The sequence below is a fragment of the Mus caroli genome, unplaced genomic scaffold (genome assembly GCF_978045245.1).
Source record: "Mus caroli unplaced genomic scaffold, Mus_caroli_1 scaffold_13, whole genome shotgun sequence".
NCBI lineage: Eukaryota > Metazoa > Chordata > Mammalia > Rodentia > Muridae > Mus > Mus caroli.
Window position 1 is genome coordinate 47,099,552 of NW_028227268.1, and position 20,280 is coordinate 47,119,831.

General features: G+C 51.8%; 1 protein-coding gene across 6 annotated transcripts in view; it reads right to left on the minus strand.

Moving 5' to 3' along the window:
* Positions 1-393: 393 nt before the first annotated feature.
* Slc43a2 (solute carrier family 43 member 2) overlaps positions 394-20,280 on the minus strand; it is a 47,324-nt gene continuing 27,437 nt past the window's right edge. For all 6 annotated transcript variants that reach the window (XM_085829820.1, XM_021177668.2, XM_085829819.1 and 3 more), the window contains exons 6-14: positions 17,378-17,470; positions 15,288-15,421; positions 15,001-15,203; positions 14,486-14,632; positions 11,079-11,217; positions 9,705-9,834; positions 7,298-7,371; positions 6,055-6,178; positions 394-5,611 (exon numbers count right to left, since the gene is read on the minus strand). In XM_085829820.1, coding sequence (XP_085685946.1) covers positions 5,450-5,611; positions 6,055-6,178; positions 7,298-7,371; positions 9,705-9,834; positions 11,079-11,217; positions 14,486-14,632; positions 15,001-15,203; positions 15,288-15,421; positions 17,378-17,470 — 1,206 coding nt within the window. In that variant the 3' untranslated portion in view covers positions 394-5,449. The remainder of the gene's footprint in view (positions 5,612-6,054; positions 6,179-7,297; positions 7,372-9,704; positions 9,835-11,078; positions 11,218-14,485; positions 14,633-15,000; positions 15,204-15,287; positions 15,422-17,377; positions 17,471-20,280) is intronic.

A 20,280-nucleotide genomic window follows, 5' to 3' on the forward strand; every position in this document is an offset into this window, starting at 1 on the left:
CCCATGGGGCATATTCCAGCTGACAGTAATTGGCTGTCTCTCTAAGTGGGGGCTGCAGTCCCCAAGTCTTCATTTGCCCTTGAGGTGGAGGTCATACCAGAGAAAAAGACGTCTGCTCCATAAAAAAAAAAAAAAAAAAAGGTTGACTCCATCCAAAGTGGGGTGGGGGTGGGAAATGGTGACAAGAAAAGATGGGGGGCAGAGACACCTTCCAAGCTTGCAGGCTTTGTCTCCCATCCTAGCATCTCTGCCCTGCATCCTCTGACTGTCCTCTCTCCTGAGCTTCAGGCCCCCTCCACTGGAGCAGCAGTGAGAACCATGCTGCTCACTAGGGGCAGGGAGTCTGAGGAAGAGTGGTGTGATCCAGGCAGAAAGAGACATGGAAGCCACAGAGGAGTTCTTCATCATTCTCAGCATACATTTATTAAGAGCTTACTGTGTGCCAAGGAGTATGCTGGGGGCTAGGAACAGTAGAAGTGACAGGGAAGAGCCAAGGTCAGCTGCTGAGTTAACAGTGACACAATGTGACCCCGTGAACAGAAGAACACACCCTCAGGCCTCACTCTAAGGCTTGGTCTGGGTCTTCCATGTGGCCTGCATTGTGACCTGCCTAGATGCTCCTGGTAACAGAAAGGGACACCATGGGCCTTTCCTTTGCCTCCCAGTATTACAGCACATAGGCACACTTATACATCTCTCTCAACAGACACACCAGAACACACCTCTCTCCTCTCCTCCCCACCTCTCCCTCCCTCTCTCTCTCTCACTCTTTCACACACACACACACACACACACACACACACACACAAAGCCTGGCCAAGCAGTCATTCAAAAAGGCGGTACGGGCTGGGCCTTTTGACACCAAGACTCTTTGGCCAAGCCTCCTACCAAAACGTGAAGGACAAAATAGAAAAGTAGGCAGGGGGGACTTAAGGCTTCTCTATAAGACGACTTCTGAAGAGACTGAGGTCAGTACCATCTTTATCTGGCCACCAGTCTGGCATGGTCAGTCCCTTGTGTCAGGGTCCTGTCATAGGAGGGAGGGGCAGGGGGGGGTGTGTGTGCCTGGCTCCCGTGCCTTTCTCCAGGGTCCTGGTGTTAAGTTTCTGCTGTGAGCTACACACACTGCGGTTCTTGCGATTTACCTACAGGCCCCCTTAGCCACCTCGTGAGAGCACGGAAGCCTCCATTTCGCGTGAGGAAATGGCACGAGCTTTCCCTGAGAATGTGGAGTGGCTGCTAACCCACATGCTTCCCTCAGAGAACAGTCAAGGTTAGGAAGTGACCTGTGCTCCTGTCTTGGGTCTATCCATGTAAGAATGACTCACTGCAGGGACCAAGGGGCAGAGTTGGTGGCTGTGCTGACAGAGCCATGATACCTTCCTCATAGAGGACATGAACTCTCCTTAACTCAGGAGGCTCTGTCCACACTCTAGGGCCCAAGGCAGGTTAGAGCATGGGGACACAGCCTCATCTTGACCCTCAAACCAGGGAAGGGCTACAGCCCGAGAAGCCAGCCCTCCTGTAACCCTTGGGTGCTCTTTCCACACAGCTGAGTCAGTACTCATGTATATAATACTCAATATTAGGTTGTGCCAAGTAACTTCACAGATAAGGCACTGTCACTGCCATAAAACCCACAACTACCTTACTGCCCTTCCTAGGGAACAGTATTGAGGCTATAACAGCCCCTGTGGCTGGGCTCTGTGGAGACAAGTGTTGAGCTTTGAGCAGGGGAGAGCTGGGGTTAAAGGTGTGCACCAGCACCACTGGCTGGCTATGTACAAGTTTTGATCAGAACTTCTGGATGTGGGTGTAGGGGACAGAACACAGGAGGTGGTCCTGAGGGCCTGTACTTTGGCTTTAATGAAGGTTGGACCCAGCTGTGAATAGGTCCCTGCAGAGTCATAAGGGTAGAGTCCCAGGGGAATCCATCCTTGCTGAATGCCAAGACCACAAAGGAGGGGCTTCTTGTGATACTGTCCTTGACGGGTAAAACCACAAGACTGGCATCGCTTCCTGTTCCTTCCACCAGTGCCTCTAGCCTGTAGCCTGTGCTTCTGTGCCTATCTTGGGGCAACTCTTCTTGAGGTTGAAGAGATCAGGGAAATTATTCCTGCAAGGATCTGTCAGCCTCCAGGGCTCACGTGACTCTTGTGCAAATAGCTTGCCTCAAACCTGAGAAAGTGTTGGCTCCAAGATATGGAAACCATCCTGAGCTTGCACCCTTTGGGCTCTTTGCTTCCAACGGGGGAGTTCTAGCTGAGACAGCCTCGGCTGTGTTAGTGACTTGAGACCCACAGGAGAGTCCTCTGGGGTTGTTTCTCCAAGCATCTACACCACTCTAGGCTGCCACCGTGATTCAAAGACACTGACATGTCTGCCAAGACAGGGCAGAATGGCCCTTGCCTAGGGAGAGCTCATCTGGCTTGCCACACCTGTTCTCTGCTACCAGTGGACGTCTCTCATCTTTCAGTACTGTTGGCTCTTTTCCAACCCACATTTAGTTTTCTAGTGTCTCAATCCTAGGATGCCCTTACAGCATCATGATCAAAAGTGTGGGAGCCTCAGTGTTGCTGGGGACTGCACAGGTCGTGTCTGATCAACCTCAGGCTATATCCCTAGCAGGAAGGGACATTCCTTCAATCTCTTCTCTTCCTCATAGGGGCATCTTAACCTCTGGGCAGCACCAGAATCAAATGGAGACATAGGTGAAACCAGTGGTCTGCCATCTGATTTTGTCATTCTTTTTCTGAAGATGAGAGTTCTTGGATTCCAGGTTGGCTTCAAACTCACTATCTGGCCAAGAGGGACTTTTGATCCTGATGTCACCACCTTCCAAATGCTGCACTACCATGCCAGGTTTATTCAAACCCAGGGCTTTGGGTAAGCTAGGCAAACATGCTACCAACTGAACTACATCCACACCCAGGCCTGGAGCCAATCCACATTTCAGCCAAGTAGCCACCATGTCGCACATGCAGCAAGGGCATGGCTATGACTGTCACCACTCAGCATGTCACAACCTTGTGTGTGAGCAGGGTTGCAGCTCAGGCTGAAAGATGCCACCCTTTGCCTCTCGGTGCTGGCATTACAGGACTGTGCCATGTTTCCACAGCTCTCAGCTCCACCACTCAGACAGCAATGCCTAAAACTTCCAATTTTTCTCCACATCCTTGCAAATAGGTTTTTGGATCTCTCTTTTTTTTTTTTTTTTTTTTTTTTTTTTTTTTTTTTTTTTTTTGGACAGGGTCTCATTGAATAGTCCTGGCTAGCCTGGAACTCGAAATGTACAGGAGGCTGGGCTTGAACTCACAGAGGTCCTCCTGACACTACACCTGGTGCCACCCCCAGCTCCAATGCTCAGGAACATGGGGAAAGGGCTGTGGATCCCTGCTGTGAAGCGGCAGGTATGACTTTAACTCAGTGTACCCCACTAGACCTTTTCACAGACCAGTGTTGTGAGAGATGGTTTGGAAAACACACAATAGCTCTTTTGGGAAACAGAACCTAGGGTCTAAGCCATGTTAAGAGTGAGCGTAGTCTACCACTGAGCTATGAGAAGCCTCAGAGGGGCTTCCACTAGCTCACTGTTGTGGTTATGTGTTTACTGTTTGAACAGACTGGAGTCAAGACCTGGCAGTCCACTCTCACAACAGGGCCTGCACTGAGACTGAGGGCATCTCAGTTAGCCTGGGTGCTAGTTAGCCTAGGACTCTCCTGGAGTCACCATATAACCCTTGAGCTTACACGGTAACAGCCAACAATGGAGATGAAGGCTCTCTCTGGATTGGCCTGTCTAGTCGGAACAGATAGCAGTGAGGGCAGCCCACACCTCTCCACAGCCCCATTTCCCTGGAGAACAGGGTAGACAGGGCTTTCCTTTGCCCATGCCCCTTCCTGGACATGTCACCCAGGTGTAGCTGGGTTTGTCACTAGCAGAACATCTACAGGCTTTGACTATGTAGCCCTAGAATTCTCCATTTAGATTAGACTGGCCTCAAACTCTGCCTGCTTCAGTTTCCCATGCTGGGATTAAAGTGTGTGTCACTATGTCTGGCTTTTTCTTTTCTTCCTGGCTCTTTTTGCCCTGTCTCTCCTCTCAAATATAAAACAGGCACACGCAGTACTCCGCTGATAGGTGAGGAGGGGCATCCATTACCAACAGGAAATGGATTTATTGCTTCATAAAAAGAATCATGATAAAACCATAAAATTAAAAACCAATGTACCCCTCTTGGCACCCCAAGAGGTCTCAGACAGGGTTTCTAGGGGTTGTCAAGGTAAGGTGCGTTTGTGAGCCAGGCAGGCTTCTACCACATGAACCGCTCCAGTGCCCTGATGTGAGTCTGCCAGCAGGGGGCACTGTGATCACACCACCACACAGAGGTCCCCATCATAAAGCAAGGCTGACTTTCCTATTTTGAGCCTGCTGTAGGGCTGGCTGGCTTCTGGTCTAGTCCACTCTGATAAAAGCAGCCCCTGGGGCTAGCCTCCTACCATATACACACATGCACACACACGTACCACATAAACACACACCCCTCGGGTTACTCTCTAATCCTCTTTCCTACTTAGGCTTGGCTCCTCATGTCTAGTCACAGCCTTATTTCCACCCCAGAAAAACAGCTGTGGGTGGGTGGAAGGGTGCCCTTGTGGTGTCCCCTTAGTTCCCTTCAGGTTGCAGACTGGAACAAAGCGTGCCAGCAGAGAGACACTGCTCTGGCTCCCGAGGAAGAAGCCTCGCCCAGGGCTCTTGAGGCTTTGTATAAATAGTCTGCCCTCCACTCCTTCCCCAGCCTGAGACAGGGGGGCTTCTTCTCAGGCCTTCAAGGAAAAGAGGGGCCAGAGACTAGCCACAGGGGGGGGGTTGGGATGACAAAAGGGTTAGCACCAACAACAGGAAGCGGGTCCTTCCTTCCTCAGGCAGCCAGACTGGCCAGGGGAGGTAAGGGGCCAAGCGAGGGGAGTGCAGACAGCGCAAGCCTTTGTCCTCAGGTGGGCGTGGTTGGTGGGCGTGCAGCTCAGGGACAGGTAGTGTGCTGGAGGATGGCAGGCCCCTCTGCTTTGGCAAGAGGCAGAATCCGATCAGTGAGAAAGAGAAAGAAAAAAAAAAGAAAGAAAGAAAGAAAGAAATGCTCGCTGGAAAGGTCCCCTTGGCTCCAGGTACAAGCCCCATGGAGATCGGGAGACTCCAGAGCCCCTGGGGTGACAGCTAGGCCAGGGAAGCCCAGCTTCTGGCAGTGGGAGGTTCACTTGTCCCAGGCCCTCTCCTGTCCCTCCACACCAGCACTCCACGGCAGGGCCAGGTGGTTCTGAGGAAGTATGGGCTCCAGTGTGGTAAAGGGCAGAATCCAGGGAGAGCATGAGGTCCTCTGGGGTGGGGAGATGACTGCAGTCAGTCACTGAAGCACAGGCAGGAGGCCACAACTGAGGCGGTGGGTGGGCACTACACGAAAGCCTCCCGGTTGGATGAGCCATTGATCTTAAGGAACAGCTTGCTGTCTTCCCTCTTCTGCTGCAGCTGCCTCTCCAGCTGGCGCCGGTAGCAGATGAGGTAAAGTGGCAGGCAGAAGCCCAGCATGCTCATGGCGAGCAGACCCACGTTCACCTGGGATGGTGGGGAGTTGGCTGTGAGAGGGAGCTGCATGCACGCAAGGCAGCACCCTCCCCCCTCCCGCTCGCCCACCCGTGCACGCAGGTCTGGGGAAGGGAAAGAGTCACATAGAAAAGACTCAAAACTAAACAGGAGGTTCAAGAGGTCCCAGCTGTCAACCCACATTCCAGCATCTCATTTCCCCAATGCTCCTCAGCGGCCTCCAGGGAACGGGCCGGGATTGGGACAACTCATGACACCTGGATGAGAATGCTTTGGATGGAAAACCTGGGATTCACCCCAGAATCAGATCCAGAGAGGCCAGTTTTCTCCTCCTTCCTGGTCACCATCCACCACGGACCCCTGACTGGGTACTGTCCAACGTTCCCACACTACCTGTTGTCCTTGGACCCCCCCTTCCCAGGAGCAGAATGGAGAGACACCCTGACCCTTCTTACCCACAGAGGGTCTCCTCCCAGAGGACCCATCATGGCCAGATACAGCGGCTGCTGCAGGAGAGCAAAGAGTGCACTGACCAGGGACTGCAGTCCAGTGAGGCTACCAAACTGTGTGGAGGGGTACCTGTTGGGGCAATGAGACCCATCACAGCCAGCACTGGTGACAGGCTTCCCCAGTCCCTCACTGGCCTGGCTTAGGTATGCTGGTAACCAGGGCTGCACCACTGGTGCCTGTAGGGAGAGGCGGTATCAGCCTCAGGCCCCTGAGGCTCCAGACTCTGGAGCAAGCCTCTCCCTTACTCAAATGTGCCCTTAGCCTGTGGGTGTGGGGCTGTGCAGGGTGGAAAGCATGGTGCCAGCAGAGTCTGCGGCTTGGGTTGGAGGCTGAGCCTGGCTCTGCTGTGCCCCCACCCCCTTCCAGGAGCATTGCGCAATCACGGAAACTCAGCATCACAGCTCCTGCCCGACTCCCTCATACCCTGCCAGGGCAGCCACAACTTCCTCCAGGCTTGGGGAACGGGAGGGGGGGCACAACAAGGGGACAAGCAGACCTGGAATGACCCTGTAGGATGAGGCTTAAAGAGGGAAGTAGCTCTGGCCTTAATCTCGGGGAACACCAGGCTCTGCCAGAGAGGTATGAGGGACTATATTCACAGTCACAGATGGTGGATGATGGAACTCGGTTTCAATTTGTGGGCCAAGCCCTGGGCAATAGAGGGAGGAGCAGCTGGGTAGAGCTTCTTGGGAAAGATGTAGGTTTCACTAGCTGGGGTCCAAGGAGGTTATGGCCGGCAAGTGGCCCTCTGAGGCTCCTGGGTGAGGCCAGCCCAGGGCTTTCTGGGACCAGTTACTTAATTCACTGCCCCTGTGGAGGGCTATTTACACTGCAGTATTTCGCTTCAGGCATCCAGAACCCAGCCCTGACCCAGTGAGCAGCCAGGGACAGTGCCAGGACTTGGCTGAACAGCAATGCCTGGGGCTCAAAGGCACTGACCCCAGCTGAGAGGCTGGCTTCGTGTGAAATGCCAAGGCTTGTGGGCACCCAACTGTCGGCCTACTGACTCACCTGCTGTCAGGTATGGATGACGGCCTGTTCTGACACAGACAGCAGAAACCCTAGTTCATGTCCCCTGATCCAACATCACACATGCCAACAGGTCAGGATAGGCTAGTTTCAGGGTTTCAGGGCCACCAGCAGTCCCCTCGGGTTAAGGCCACACCACCCAGAGCTTCCAGGACTTACACGGCAGCGTATAGGCCCCCTACGGCAGAGTGGATGAATCCTCGCACAATTGTGTGCAGGACGAAGGAGAAGATCTGAGGGAGGGAAGGAGCGAGAGCAGAGCGTGAGCAGCAGACCCTCAGGACTGCCTCTGTCCCTGCCCTCAGGCTCTGGAGACCCGGGCACAGCAATGGCAGCCACCTGGAGTTGGATGCTATCGGCTCTCTAGTGCAGACCGCTCTTTTGTTCTTTTATTCTGGTGTTTGTTTTTGTTTTTTGAGACAGGATCTCACTGTGTATCCTTGGCTGCCCTAGAACTCTTTATGTAGACAATGCTGGTCTCGCACAAAGATCTGCTTGCCTCTACCTCCACAGTACTGGGATTAAAGTTATGCGCCACCATGCCTGACCCTTGATAAAACACTTTGTATCATTAAAAAAAAAAAAAAAAAATAGAACATACCCTGATAACCACAGACCCACAAAAATACATATATTTTAATTTCAGTTATGTGTATCAGTGCACCTTTGTGCCAGAGTTCAGAAAATTCCTTGAAACCAGAGTTACAGACAGTTCTGAGTCACCCTGTGGGTGCTGGGAACTGAACTCAGGTCCTTGCATAAGAGCATCCACTGAACCATCTCTCCAGGTCCTCATTTGTATAATTAAAATAATGTAAATTGAGGCTAGAGAGATGGCCCAGCAGTTGAGAACACTGCCTGCTCTTCCAGAGGATCTCCTTTAATTCCCAACATCAACAGGGCAGCTGACTACTGTCTGGGGAACCTGATGCCCTCTTCTGGCCTTTGTAGACAATTTCTCACTCTTGCAACACAGAGTTACACATGTAGGTAAAAATATATTTTAAGGTCTTTTGTTTTTTGAGACAGAGTTAGTCCTGGCTGACCTGGAACTCACTATGTGGACCTCTGTGGCCTTGAAATCACAGAGATCCTCCTGCCTCTGCCTCCCGAGTGCTGGGATAAGCTTTTCTCTTTAAAAAATTACATTCATTTATTTCACGCATGCAAGCATGTTGTGTGGAGGTACTGCTTCCAGGAATATGGATAGTGCAGGGGCCAGGGCTACTCTTGAAAGGCCATGCAGATGTGGATTTACACAGGCCCTGTCTCTTCCTTCAAATGCATTGCTGCCTTTTCAAAACTGGCCTTCAATGAAAAGTGCGTTAAACAAAGAGCAGTGACTGTCTTCCATTACATCTTCCACCTGTTAGACAAGATAGTCTGTGAGGACCTCCCTCCCCACCTAGAACTGATGCAAGTCTCCCAGGGCTTCCTCTGGTCTGTACACTCAGAACCAGCACATATGTGTAATAGATAGTGCCTGTGGGTGTGCACACCTGTGTGTTCAACATAGCTCAACACCTGGCACCTCGTAAACAAAGAGCCTCTTCATCTCCGGAGCCAGCATGAGACGATGATGCACTTGGCCTACGCCCCGATGGAAGCAATGCTATCAGGTGCATCCCCGTCACCTTGTAAACCTGGGACCCGGGCCCAGACGGACTGCTAGAACGTTTTCACAGACCAAAGGTGGGGCCAGGTGCAAAGTCTACTTGGCTTACAAACTCCAGCAAGTCAGGTTTCAGAAAACTCAGAAATCTTGTGCAGGCAAAGCATGGTGGTTCGTTCTTGTAATCTCAGCACTTGAAGGGCTAAGGCAAGAGGATCAAACCTGAGGCCAGCCTGGGCTACACAGAAACTCTGTCTGAAAAGACGAAAGAAATCTTGTATGAAGGAATTAACCCTTTGAACCCTGACACCAAGCCAGGCCCAGTCACTGTCTGCTCTCTCCAGGATCTCAGGCACATGGACGCCGCTGTCTCTGCATTAAGAGTGCGGGGATTAGCCGGGCGTGGTGGCGCACGCCTTTAGTCCCAGCACTCGGGAGCAGAGGCAGGAGGATTTCTGAGTTCGAGGCCAGCCTGGTCTACAAAGTGAGTGCCAGGACAGCCAGGGCTACACAGAGAAACCCTGTCTCGAAAAAAAAAAAAAAAAAAAAAAAGATCACTCTGAAAAAAAAAAAAAGAGTGCGGGGATTACAAGCGTGCACCGCCACACTCAGCCTTGGCCAAAACCTCTGTAGCTTTCAACTGTCTGAGAAAATGCAAAACCAAACAGTTCCAGGAAACAGAAGATTGTGGCACCCATGGCAGGCAAGGTGCCTGAGGACAGAGAAGAACAAAGAGCTTTCTTAGAGAAGAGTCCTGTGAAGGAAAGCTGGGGTTTACAGCTCACGCTCCTCCTCGAGCCCAGAGCTGGGGAGTAGCGGAGGCTAAGTAGACCCCCAGAAAATACTGCCGAATGGCCAAACTGAATGAACTAAGAATAAATGCATGTTTTAGCCACGAAAACCCCCTCATTTGTGTCCCATCCCCAACATTATCTTCCCTCTCCCCAAACATACCTGTAGAGGCAGGTTGGGAATGAGGCAGGTCACCCCAAAACCCACAAGCAGCACGTTTGTAAAGGCAAAGGCCCGCATGGCATTCGTGACTTTCTGAATCTGCCTGTCCCGTTTCTGCTTCTTTTCACCTCTGTAGAGAAAGAGCACACAGGACTTAGGGTGGCATTGGGGGTGGCTCCCTGGGGGAAGGTAGGCTCTCTCCAAAAAATCAGACCTCAGGGATCCCAGTATGTGGACTGAACCCAGGTCACTCAACCGCATCTTGGCCCAGCAGCAGGGACACTCTCTGGCCTGCTGTCTCAGTTGAGTGGAGGCTGATTCGAATGGAAGCTCTCACAGCTGAGAAGACAGCTTCACCACCCCCACCCCACCCCACCCCCCCTCCTCACGCCCCATCCCCACCCTCCCAACCCTGCTTATCAAGCTCAGCTAATGGCAGGGATGGGGAAGAGCAGAGAGTGCCCCTGCGAAGAGGACCAGGAGGACCGGCAAAGCCTCAGTATACCCATAGCTTGCAGGAAGCTGGCCATAAGCCAGATAATAAGCCAAATAAGGGAGTACGCTGGTTTCGCCTTGCGGGGCAGGATAGGGTGAGGGGAAACAAATACACAGCAGATGGAACCAGGATGGCAAATAGCCTTTTGGCTCTAGGGCCTAACCTAGATAACAGAGAGTCTCTGTCATTATTTCCTTGTGGATTAACTATTACTGATTCCAGCCATGCCACCCACACTGAAACCCCACGGATGATCATAAGAAGGAACAGCAAATGTGCAAAGGAGGGCAGCAGTTCCCAGGCCCACATAACTACACCACCTCTGAAAGAAGGCTCAAGCACCTAGCCCTGTCCCCTCATCTGTAAAGTGGGTACAACGCTGGCACACATTGTATCATGGTACTGAAGCTAAACTGAGACACTGTGTGTTAAATGCTTGGCACTGGGCCTGACACAATAAATAACAGCCTCTCACGTGATGGGGGTTGTAGACGACAGCATTTAACTCATCCTCTGATCTCAGAGCCCAGCCCTTCCATAAAGCAGGACTCCAGAGCCTTGTTTTATTTTTATAGTCAGCACATCGTTAGCACACTCGATTAGAGTAGCCTACAATTCAAGGGAGTGGAACGAACCCCAGTGACAAGTGGCTTGAAGATAGGCCCACGTGTGGCATGTGAGTGCCAGCCTGCGGTCCTCAGTCTCCTCTGCTTTCATCTACCTCAGCATCTCCCAAACGTCATATCAGGAAATGTCCACAGAGGTGGGAACAATGGATGCTGAGCTTGCAAGGGTCCCCTCCTGCCCTCCAGGCTCTGCCTAATATCTATCTTGGCTGTCTTTCTCTGAGGGCTGCAAGCAGGCTGTGGTCTACGTACTGAGTGCCGTCTTTCTCCTCAGGCTCCTCTGAAGTATCTTCACACTCTTTCAGCTTCCAGTCCATGATGTAGCCGATGACAGGAGCTGTCAGCAGGCAGAGCAGCTGGAGTGCGCCAAAGATGGAGGTATAGAGGGCAACTGGGGAGGAATAGGACACGTCATGGGAGCTCTGGGCACACGGCCCTGGGGAGCAGCTTGAGTGGACTCTATGGGTCCTCAGATGTCTGCCTTGGGGCCTCTTGGTCACCGTGGGTTGCAGGGTACCTACGGACCTTAACTTTTCAAATCAAAGCTGGAACAAAGGCCAAGTTTCTGCTCCACGCTTCTGTTGCTTCCCCCGAAACAGCTACTGAAATCCAGCACGTCACAATGACCCACCCTCCAAAGTTTCAGGAAGTCACTCTGACTTGGAAACCACAGTATCACTAATGTCCATAACCAGGGCTTTCTATGTGACTGGCCATCTTTTTCTGCCCCCAGAGACTCAGACGTCAGGGCTTCTATCTTCAAAGAGACTTAAAATTATAGAGGTGGGAACAAAAAAATCGTTGACCACTGAGTGTTCTACCCTTACCCCACCAGTTTAGTCAAGAGGGATGTTTGCTATTTGAGGGAAGGAGCCTCCAGGCTGAGCAGAGAGTACTTAGGGGTGTCGTAACGTTCCCTGACAATGCCCCTGGCTTACCAGTCGCCATCACTTCAGCAAGAGCACAAAGGTGGAAAAGCAGAAAGGAGAGGGGTTAGTGGCAGAAGACATGAATGAGACAGGAAACAAACAGACTAGCTCAGAACACATACTCCACTTCCCAAGAGTCCCTCTCCCCCAGAGCACTCAACGAAGGCCTTGCTCACACCAGCTCTGGGGTTAGATGTGAAAGAGAGCCAGCCCAGCTGATCTTTTCCTGGCTGCTGCCCATGGGCATGCTGGTGTGTCAGGCCTGTGGCCCTGGTCTGGGCACCATGATGAAGTAGCATGCTGAAGGCAGCAGGCCTGGTAGAATCGGAGTTCTACCATGTGGCCCCATGGGAGAGCTGCCCTGTCACTGCTGCCTCCCACTGCACTCAGAGAGAAGGAAAGGTCAGAGGATCTGTGCCAGGCACACAGTCATCTGACACCACAAGTCTCCCTAGACAGCCAGGCTTCTTCCTTCAGCTCCCTGCCCCAGGGCAGCCCTCCTGAGCAGAGCCAGGCCTGTGAGTCCTGGATGCTGGAGACTAGGGGAATACAGTGCTGTCTACTCTACTCCACACTTCTTCTCCTGAGCCCTCTACTTCTTGAAGCTGACACTTTGTTTGTTTGTTTTGTTTTTGTCTTCGTTTTTTTTTTTTTTTAGATAAGGTTTTATTGTGTAGCCAAACTGGACTCAAAATCATAATCTTCCTGCCTCACTCTGCCTCATCCCTGAGATTGTGGGAGTATATCAGGATTTCCATCTCCCCTGCCCACCCACCCCGCTTTGTCTTTTTTAAGACAGGGTGTCTCTGTGTAGCCATGGCTACCCTAGATAAAATTCGATCTGTAGACCAGGCTGGCCTTGAACCCACAGAGATTCACCTGCCTCTGCCACCTGAGTGCTGGATATTGAATGCACAGGGGAAGAAGAGAACTAACTCCTGACCACTGTGTGCTACTTCCACGCTAGCAGCAAGCATCTCTTCCTGCCGAGTTGGTCCCATCGAAAGGTTTTTTATTCCAGTGAAATACCAGAAGATTAAGCTGCGTGTGACGGTCCAGTGTGACGGTTCCAGTCCCAGGCTGAGACAGGAGGACCACCTACTGTCTGAAGCCAACCCTGTCTACTAAGTAAGTCCATGACAGCCTAGTCTACCACATCTCAAAAACAAAACAAAACAAAACAAAACAAAACCAAAAAATGTTCTACTAGGTAGGGTGGTTCACACTTGTAGTCATAGCTACAGGTGCCTGGAGAGGCTAAACAGCAGCGAGCAAGACTCATCTAGATCTACTCTCCCTAACCCATGCAGGCCTCCAATGTGCCCTGCAACCTCAGAGGACTCTGAACCTCGCCTTTCTACTTCCACCTCTGAGTGCTGGGATCACAGGCCATTATCGCTGTGCGACTTATGTGGTGCAGGTGCCATGAGTGCTAAGAAAGCACTCTACCTACCATCAAGACCCCCTATCTTACCAAAAAAAAAAAATTTGTTCCAGGGGTATAAAGTTAGGAAATTATAGCCAGGCAGTGGTGGTGTACAACTTTGATCCTGCAACCTCTCGAGAGGCAGAAGCAGGCAGATCTCTGTGGGCTTGAGGCCAGCCTGGTCTACAGAGGGAGTTACAGGACAGCCAGGGCTACACAGAGAAACAGTCTCAAAAAAAAACCAACCAAACAAACAAACAAATAAAAAAGTTAGGGAACTATCATTGGATTAAACAAAGCTTAAGGTCTTCTCCTCCCAAGGACCCTGAGGCCATTACCGTGGCCCATCATGATTTTTTTGCTCATTGCATTCGGCTTCTTTCCACTTCTCCCCTCTGAGAAGCCCTTAGTTGCCAGGAGCTTTTCCCTCTGTGAAAGCCGGCCTTCCTGTCCCTGTGGATAACTGGTATTTGGCTCCTTGCAAATCTTTCCCTGGATAAAAACAAGTTAGCCAACAAAAGAAAGTGGCAGGCTGGTGAGACTGCCAACAAAGAAGATTTGCCACCGAGTGTGTTTGTCCTGCTTGCTCAGGATGACTAAAGCTGACTCAGCCAGGCCTGGGGAAGTCCTGACTTTCTCTGCACAGCAAAGCCCCTCGTCAGCTCAAGACCTGCTACTGTTTTCCTGTGGGTTATCAGTTCTGTTTCCCAGAGTGAACAAGCCTCAACTGGAGTACTTCGTGCCTGGGAAGCCTCTGTTTTCCCTTGTTCCCAGGGCAGGACATGGATCATAGAGTGGGCCCCCACTGACCCGTAGTCCTCAGTCGGGACAAAGGTCCTCCCTCAGCCCCCAGGTTGTCCAAGTGCCAAGCTAGTCCCTTTGGATCAGAGATGTGATGGGTGGGGCTAGGCTGCTGACTCCGGCTCTGGGCCGTGTTCTCAGCAGACAGCCCGCAGCCCTCCCCACTGGTACTGGAAGCATTCACCCCACACCCTAAACACAGCGCTATTTCAGTCCTCTCCCTCCTTAGCCGGGAAAACCCTGATGGGGACATGAAAGAACAGTCAAGCTGGCCGTGACAAGACAAGCCAGCAGGGCCTCAGACACGGCAACTTCACAGCCCTACTGATGAGATCTAGGTCACAAAGTACGTAAGCTGGAGGGGATGGAGGTCTTTATTGGGCTGGTGAGAGTAGCAGCACTGCCCTACCCTGGAGGGACGCATCAAGGAAGGCCCAGAGGTATGTGTATGTGTGTGTGTGTGTGTGAGTGTGTGTGTGTGTGTGTGTAGGGGGGACACTTACCTGTCTTCTGATCCCCCCTGACCAGGAACTCAAGGATGCTGTTCATGGCCCCCATGTAGAAGATAAGTCGCAGCTGTGTGACACACATGGTGACCAGGCTGAGCACCAGGAGGGGGCTGAACACACTGTGCATGAACGAGGGGGCCGCTGTGGGAAGAAGGCATAGGGCTCAGGTTCAGGAAATATGGCCCATCCAGCACCCAGGGCCTGGGGAAGGGTCGAAGGCTCAGTGTGTGGACTATGCTGGAGGTGAGGGACAGTGAAGAGCCCCGCTGAGGTCTGTGGTCTTGATGCTCATCAGCAGGCCCCCTAAGCTCTGCGGAACTCAGTGTAACCAGGTCCCTCTCCCCCTTTAAGACAGAATAGGTATGCAGTGAGAAGATACCCAGAGTCTCAGTCAGTGATTCCCAATCAAGGGGGCCATGGGCTAGACCTGCAGTGTAAATGCAGCTACTCTCCCCCTGCCCCCGGGTCTCTTGGGCCAACCTGGATGGGGACAGTCGTGTTTTGGGTACCTGCAGCATCAGGCTGGCACTTCACCTCCAGGTCCACAGTGGACAGACACAGCTTGTGGCCCTCCTGCAGGGTGGCTTGCTCCTTGGCAGTCCGCATGGAGCTGCCGACGCTCAGGCGGCGCCCCACTGTGGTCACCTGCTTATAGAACTGCTTCCCTGTGATCTTGTGGTCAAAGCCTAGCCAGCTGAACTTGATCTTCACCCTAGCAGCCACAGGAAGGGTGTTTGTAGGTGCTGCCCGGTCCCTGGCTGGTGTGAGGGTAGGGCAGAGAGCATGCCTAACTTACGAGTAGTCCATGTCCTCTGGGCCTGGGAAGGGCTCGAGTGGCCAGTTGAAGAAACAGTTGAGGAAAACCAGGCCAGAGCAGCCAGCCCAGACCACTAGGATGCCAATGAAGGAGGCGCCAGCGTCGTAGATGAGCTGTCAGAAGAGGGAGCAGTGTTATCAATGGGAAACCAGAGTGGGCATTGGGCAGGGGACAGCTGGGAGCTCTCACTGTGCTGGGCCATATAGAGAGGCTCAACCCTGTGAGCTGAGCTGTTTGGCTATTAGAACCCCCATGCTCTGATAATCCCAATCTGTCTGAACCTAGAATCCAATTTGAACCAAATGTCACCATCTTAAAAGGTGACTGAGTTATTGCTGTCATGTCTGTCTTGGTGGGTCACAGTAAACAGTCCTGGCTAGACTTTTCTGCTTCTTCTGAGTGTTTTTTCCCCTCTGTTTTGAGACAGGTTCTCGTGTAGCCCTGGCTGGCTTCAAACTCTTGATCCTCCTGCCTCTGCACCCAGAGTGTTGGGATCACAGGCAGCCTAGCCATTCTGTTTGACTGTCTAGTTCCCCAAGGACAGGAACCTGGCGGCCTCATCCACTGATACTTCTCTAGCCTCTAAGTATTCACAGGGCAGGTGCTCCAGACGCTCAGGAGACCGACTGACTTAGCTCCTTCGGTGCCTCTGTGAAACAGGTATTGATGCTATACCGGGAGAGTGCGTCAGCCAGGATTAGTGGGGATCCTGGCAGAGGGCAGAGAGCCAAGCATTCTAGCACCAATTGATACCTTTTTTTTTTTCTCTTTCCTACTCTCTTTTCTTTCCAAGAAAGTGTTTCTCTGTGTGGCCCAGGCTGTTCTGGAACTCACTTTGTAGACCAGGCTGGCCTCGAACTCAGAAATCCACCTGCTTCTGCCTCCCAAGTGCTGGGATTAAAGGCATGCACCACCACTGCCCAGCTCTTTTCTTTGTACCAGAAATTGAACTTGGGGCCTCCCGTGTGCTTGCCAACTATCTACCAGTGAACTTTACTCATGGTCCTTAAAAAAGCTGAGATAAGTAGAGACTAACTTGCCCAGGCTGCCCTTGAACGTTCCATGCCCTCCTACCTCAGCCTCCTCAGTAGTCGTCATTACAGGCCCATGCCCCTAGGCCTGTCTTTTTTTTTTTTTTTTTTTTTTTTTTTTGGTTTTTCTAGACAGGGTTTCTCTGTGTAGCCCTGGCTGTCCTGGCACTCACTTTGTAGACCAGGCTGGCCTCGAACTCAGAAATCCGCCTGCCTCTGCCTCCCAAGTGCTGGGATTAAAGGCGTGCGCCACCACGCCCGGCTGGCCTGTCTTGATCATCCCCATTTCATCCCAACGTGAGGTCCTCTAAGTGCCTTAGCATGTACCTGCCCAGCTCCCTGGGCAGAAGCTAGCATTCTACACAGAAGCCAAGGAGCATCTGCTTCTGCCACCATCCAGGAGCAAGAGGAAGTTCACAGGGTGGCTGGCCAGATTCCTACCACCCAGCACATGGACCCCCAGGTTCCCAGCCTACATCTGAGGCCCCCTCTCATCATCACAGTGCCCCATACCCCCCCCCCGAAGTGGGCTTCTACTTGATGCCAGTGCTTGGGGAGAGAAGAGCCCTTGGTGACCTCCTGACAGAAGCCTAGGAGAGTCTGAGCCTAGGCTTCTTCCTGATGCCATGTGACTTCCACAGGCTCAGAATTCTGCCTGGGAGGGAAACAGCTGAACCAACTTGGCGGACAGCAGAGCTCTGGCTACTGGGCAGCAACAGCCCAACATCAACAGGCTGGAGTGTCCTGGAGGCAAGCTCACTCACCCTCCTTTCTTGTCCCCAGGCAGTCTGGGGTCACACACCACAGAACAACACTCAAGCTCCCCTCTTCCGGGGCCCAGGGGTTTTCTTTTCTTCCTCCTGTGGTGCCAGGTGCATCCTGCCTAGGTGGGAGGGGCAGTTGAGGAGCCACCCCTAGTGTTCACAATGACGGACCTCTTCAGAGAGGCTTCAGTGGCCTAGGTAGAGGCCTCTGCCCAGATGCTAGGGAAAAGTGTGAGTTGGGAGGTGGAGAGCCACGGGCTGGCCACATCCTCACCTTGATTCCTGGGAAGGTAACTGCTGAGGAAGCGTAGGATCCAATCATCAAGGCAATAAATGTGGACCGAAGGTCGCCGAACATATTGGGCAGCTGAGGGGATGGATGGGAGAAAGGCAGGCTTAGGTCACAGGTGCATCTCACCTTTTGACATTGTGACGCAACACTCTCATCTGCAAAATTCATACCAGAGAACTACGCAATTGAGCTTACACGAGTGCCAGGAAGGTTCTACGTAAGCTTTATGACTTTGTGTTGGAGTACATTTATAGCTGTCCTGGGCTGTCGGCCTCGCCTAAGGCAGAAGGGAAGGGAGCAGCTAGCAATGGCCAGGCCTCACGTCTCAGCCACCCTCCTCTGTGGAATTCACAGCACAGCAGTCTAGGCAACTGCCACAAATTAATGGCAAGCTTTCTTTCCCTTCCCGGACATAGACAGAGAAAAGACATGACTGTCTGCACACTGCCCTGCCACTCCTGACACAGGCCAGGGCTTACCACAGTTGTTGTATTTGAAGGAGGTTGTCAGAGAGCAAAGCTGTAAGCCTTTAGCACCCCTCAAAGGGAGAAAGCCCGTTAAAAATAAGAATCTATTTGGGGAAATGAGTGTCATTTTATAAATAAAAGTATCAGAGTCCCAGAAAGACCAGATGTCAGCAAAAGCTGCTTTTGGTTTTCAGAGTATGTTTCTGGAAGGTGCCAATCATAGTCCTTACAAGACAGGTGGCTCCCCAATTCCTGACTGAGTTTTTGAGTGTAACCAGGGGATTTGTTCCAACTTGATGTTACCCTGGGAGTCACCTAGCACCTCCAGGAAGCAAAGATTAGGAAGGCTCTGGCTGTTTTTAACATGACCACTTGCATGGGTACAAAGCAAGATTGGGCCCATCTGAAATGATTTCAAGGCCAACCCTCAATGATTCTGCAGAAACTCAGTTGTGATTACAGGCCCGTGCTAAGACACCACAACCTGGGCTGGAGCCACTGCTCGGGAGTTACAAGCGCTTACTGCTCTTGCAGAGGATCTCGGTTTGGTTCTCAGGACTGACGGGGCAGCTTACAGCCATCCGTAACTCCAGCCCCTTCTTCTGTCTTCTGTGTACTGCACGTGCCATATACATACATTTATACACAGAGACAAACCACTCATGCAAATAAATAAAGTAGCTTTAAAATATGCTAGGCATGGTGATGCACACCTTTAATCCCAGCACTTGGGAGGCAGAGGCAGGCTGATCTCTGAGTTTGAGGTCAGTCTGGACTACAGAGTGAGTTCCAGGACAACCAGGGCTACACAGAGAAGCTCAGGGATGGATTCCAACACACTGGAGCAAACCAAATCCTGCCCACAAGCAGCCACAACAACTCTCCCAGCTCAAGAACCTGTACCACGTCCTCATCAACAGTGCTGAGGACATTGAGCAATGCTTCTTTTCTTATTGTCTGGGCCTTTTTTGTTTAGTCGTCGTGACTATAGCCTGAGCATACCCAGAAATCCAGTACTCATGCAGAAAGAGAGGACTCAAAGTCCTAGGCCAGCAGAGGCTTACAGCAAAACCCTAGCAAGACTAGAGAAGGCCACTGCAAGCCCATTCCTTGCTACCAAAATGGGGGTAGCTGTGACACTATGCCTGACATTATTTTTGCCTTGTTTTGCTCTTGATTAAATAAATGAGCAATGAATCTATCAACTAGGGCTACACAGCAGGGTTCAGTCTTAAAAAAACAAAAACAAAAACAAAGCAGAGAGACAGTGGACACTTTTAATCCCAGCACTTGGGAGACAAAGGCAAGTTGATCTCTGTGAGTTTGAGGCCAGTAAGGTCTACGTAACAATTTCCAAGACAGCCAGGGACACAGAGTAAGACCCTGCCTCAGTAAATTACAGACAGACAGACAGACTGAGTGAGTGGCAGCTCCTGGGTAAAGGCACTTACTGCCAAGGCTCTCAACCTGAGCTCAACCCCTGGGACCTACATGGGGGAAGAAGAGAGGCACCTCTCACAGCTGTCCTCTGACCGCCACGGGGGCACGCGTGCGCACGCACGCGCGCGCACACACACACACACACACACACTCACACCCACTAGAATGGCTGCTCTAAGTCAGACAGTAACAAGTGCTGGAGAGAACCAGGAGGAGTGGCACGAGCCTCCAGAGAAATACAAAGCTACAGCCACTCTGGAAACAGAGCTGGTTTTTCACAGTTAAAACAAAATAACCACACGATCAGGGCATTCCACTCCTAGGTACATTCACTCCTAAGAGAAATAAGAGCATGTGCTGCACATGAATGCTTGGGAAAGCATTCTTCTTAATAGCAAAAAATGGCAACAACCTAATGTCCATCAAGATGAACAGATAAACAAAAGGTATATACGCAATTACAGAATGGAGAGCAGACATGCTACAACAGGTGTGGACCTAGGAGACAGTAAGCTAAGAGAGAACAAAGGCAGCTCAGAAGAGCACACCCAGAGGGTACTGCTCCTTCCGACACCCACATGGCAGCTAACAACCGCCCGCAATTCCAGTTCCAGGGGATCTGGTGCCCTCTACTGGACCCCACAGGCACTGCATGCTTGTGGTGCACATACATGCACACAAGCAAAACACCTTTACACATAAAATAAATAATGTTTTCTTTAAAAGCATATGTTATATGGATCCATTGCATGAAATGCTCCACATAGACAAACCCAAAATAACAAAGAGCGCATCAGTAACAGGCAAGGGGGGGCAGGGGATGGGCACACATGGGACAGGGGATGGGCATACATGGGGCAGGGGATGGGCACACGTGGGGCAGGATTCCTGTTGGGTGATGCAGGTGACTGAAGTGACTCTGCACCTCTAAATACACTAAAGCTCACTGAATATACAAGCTTTAGGTGAAATGGGTGG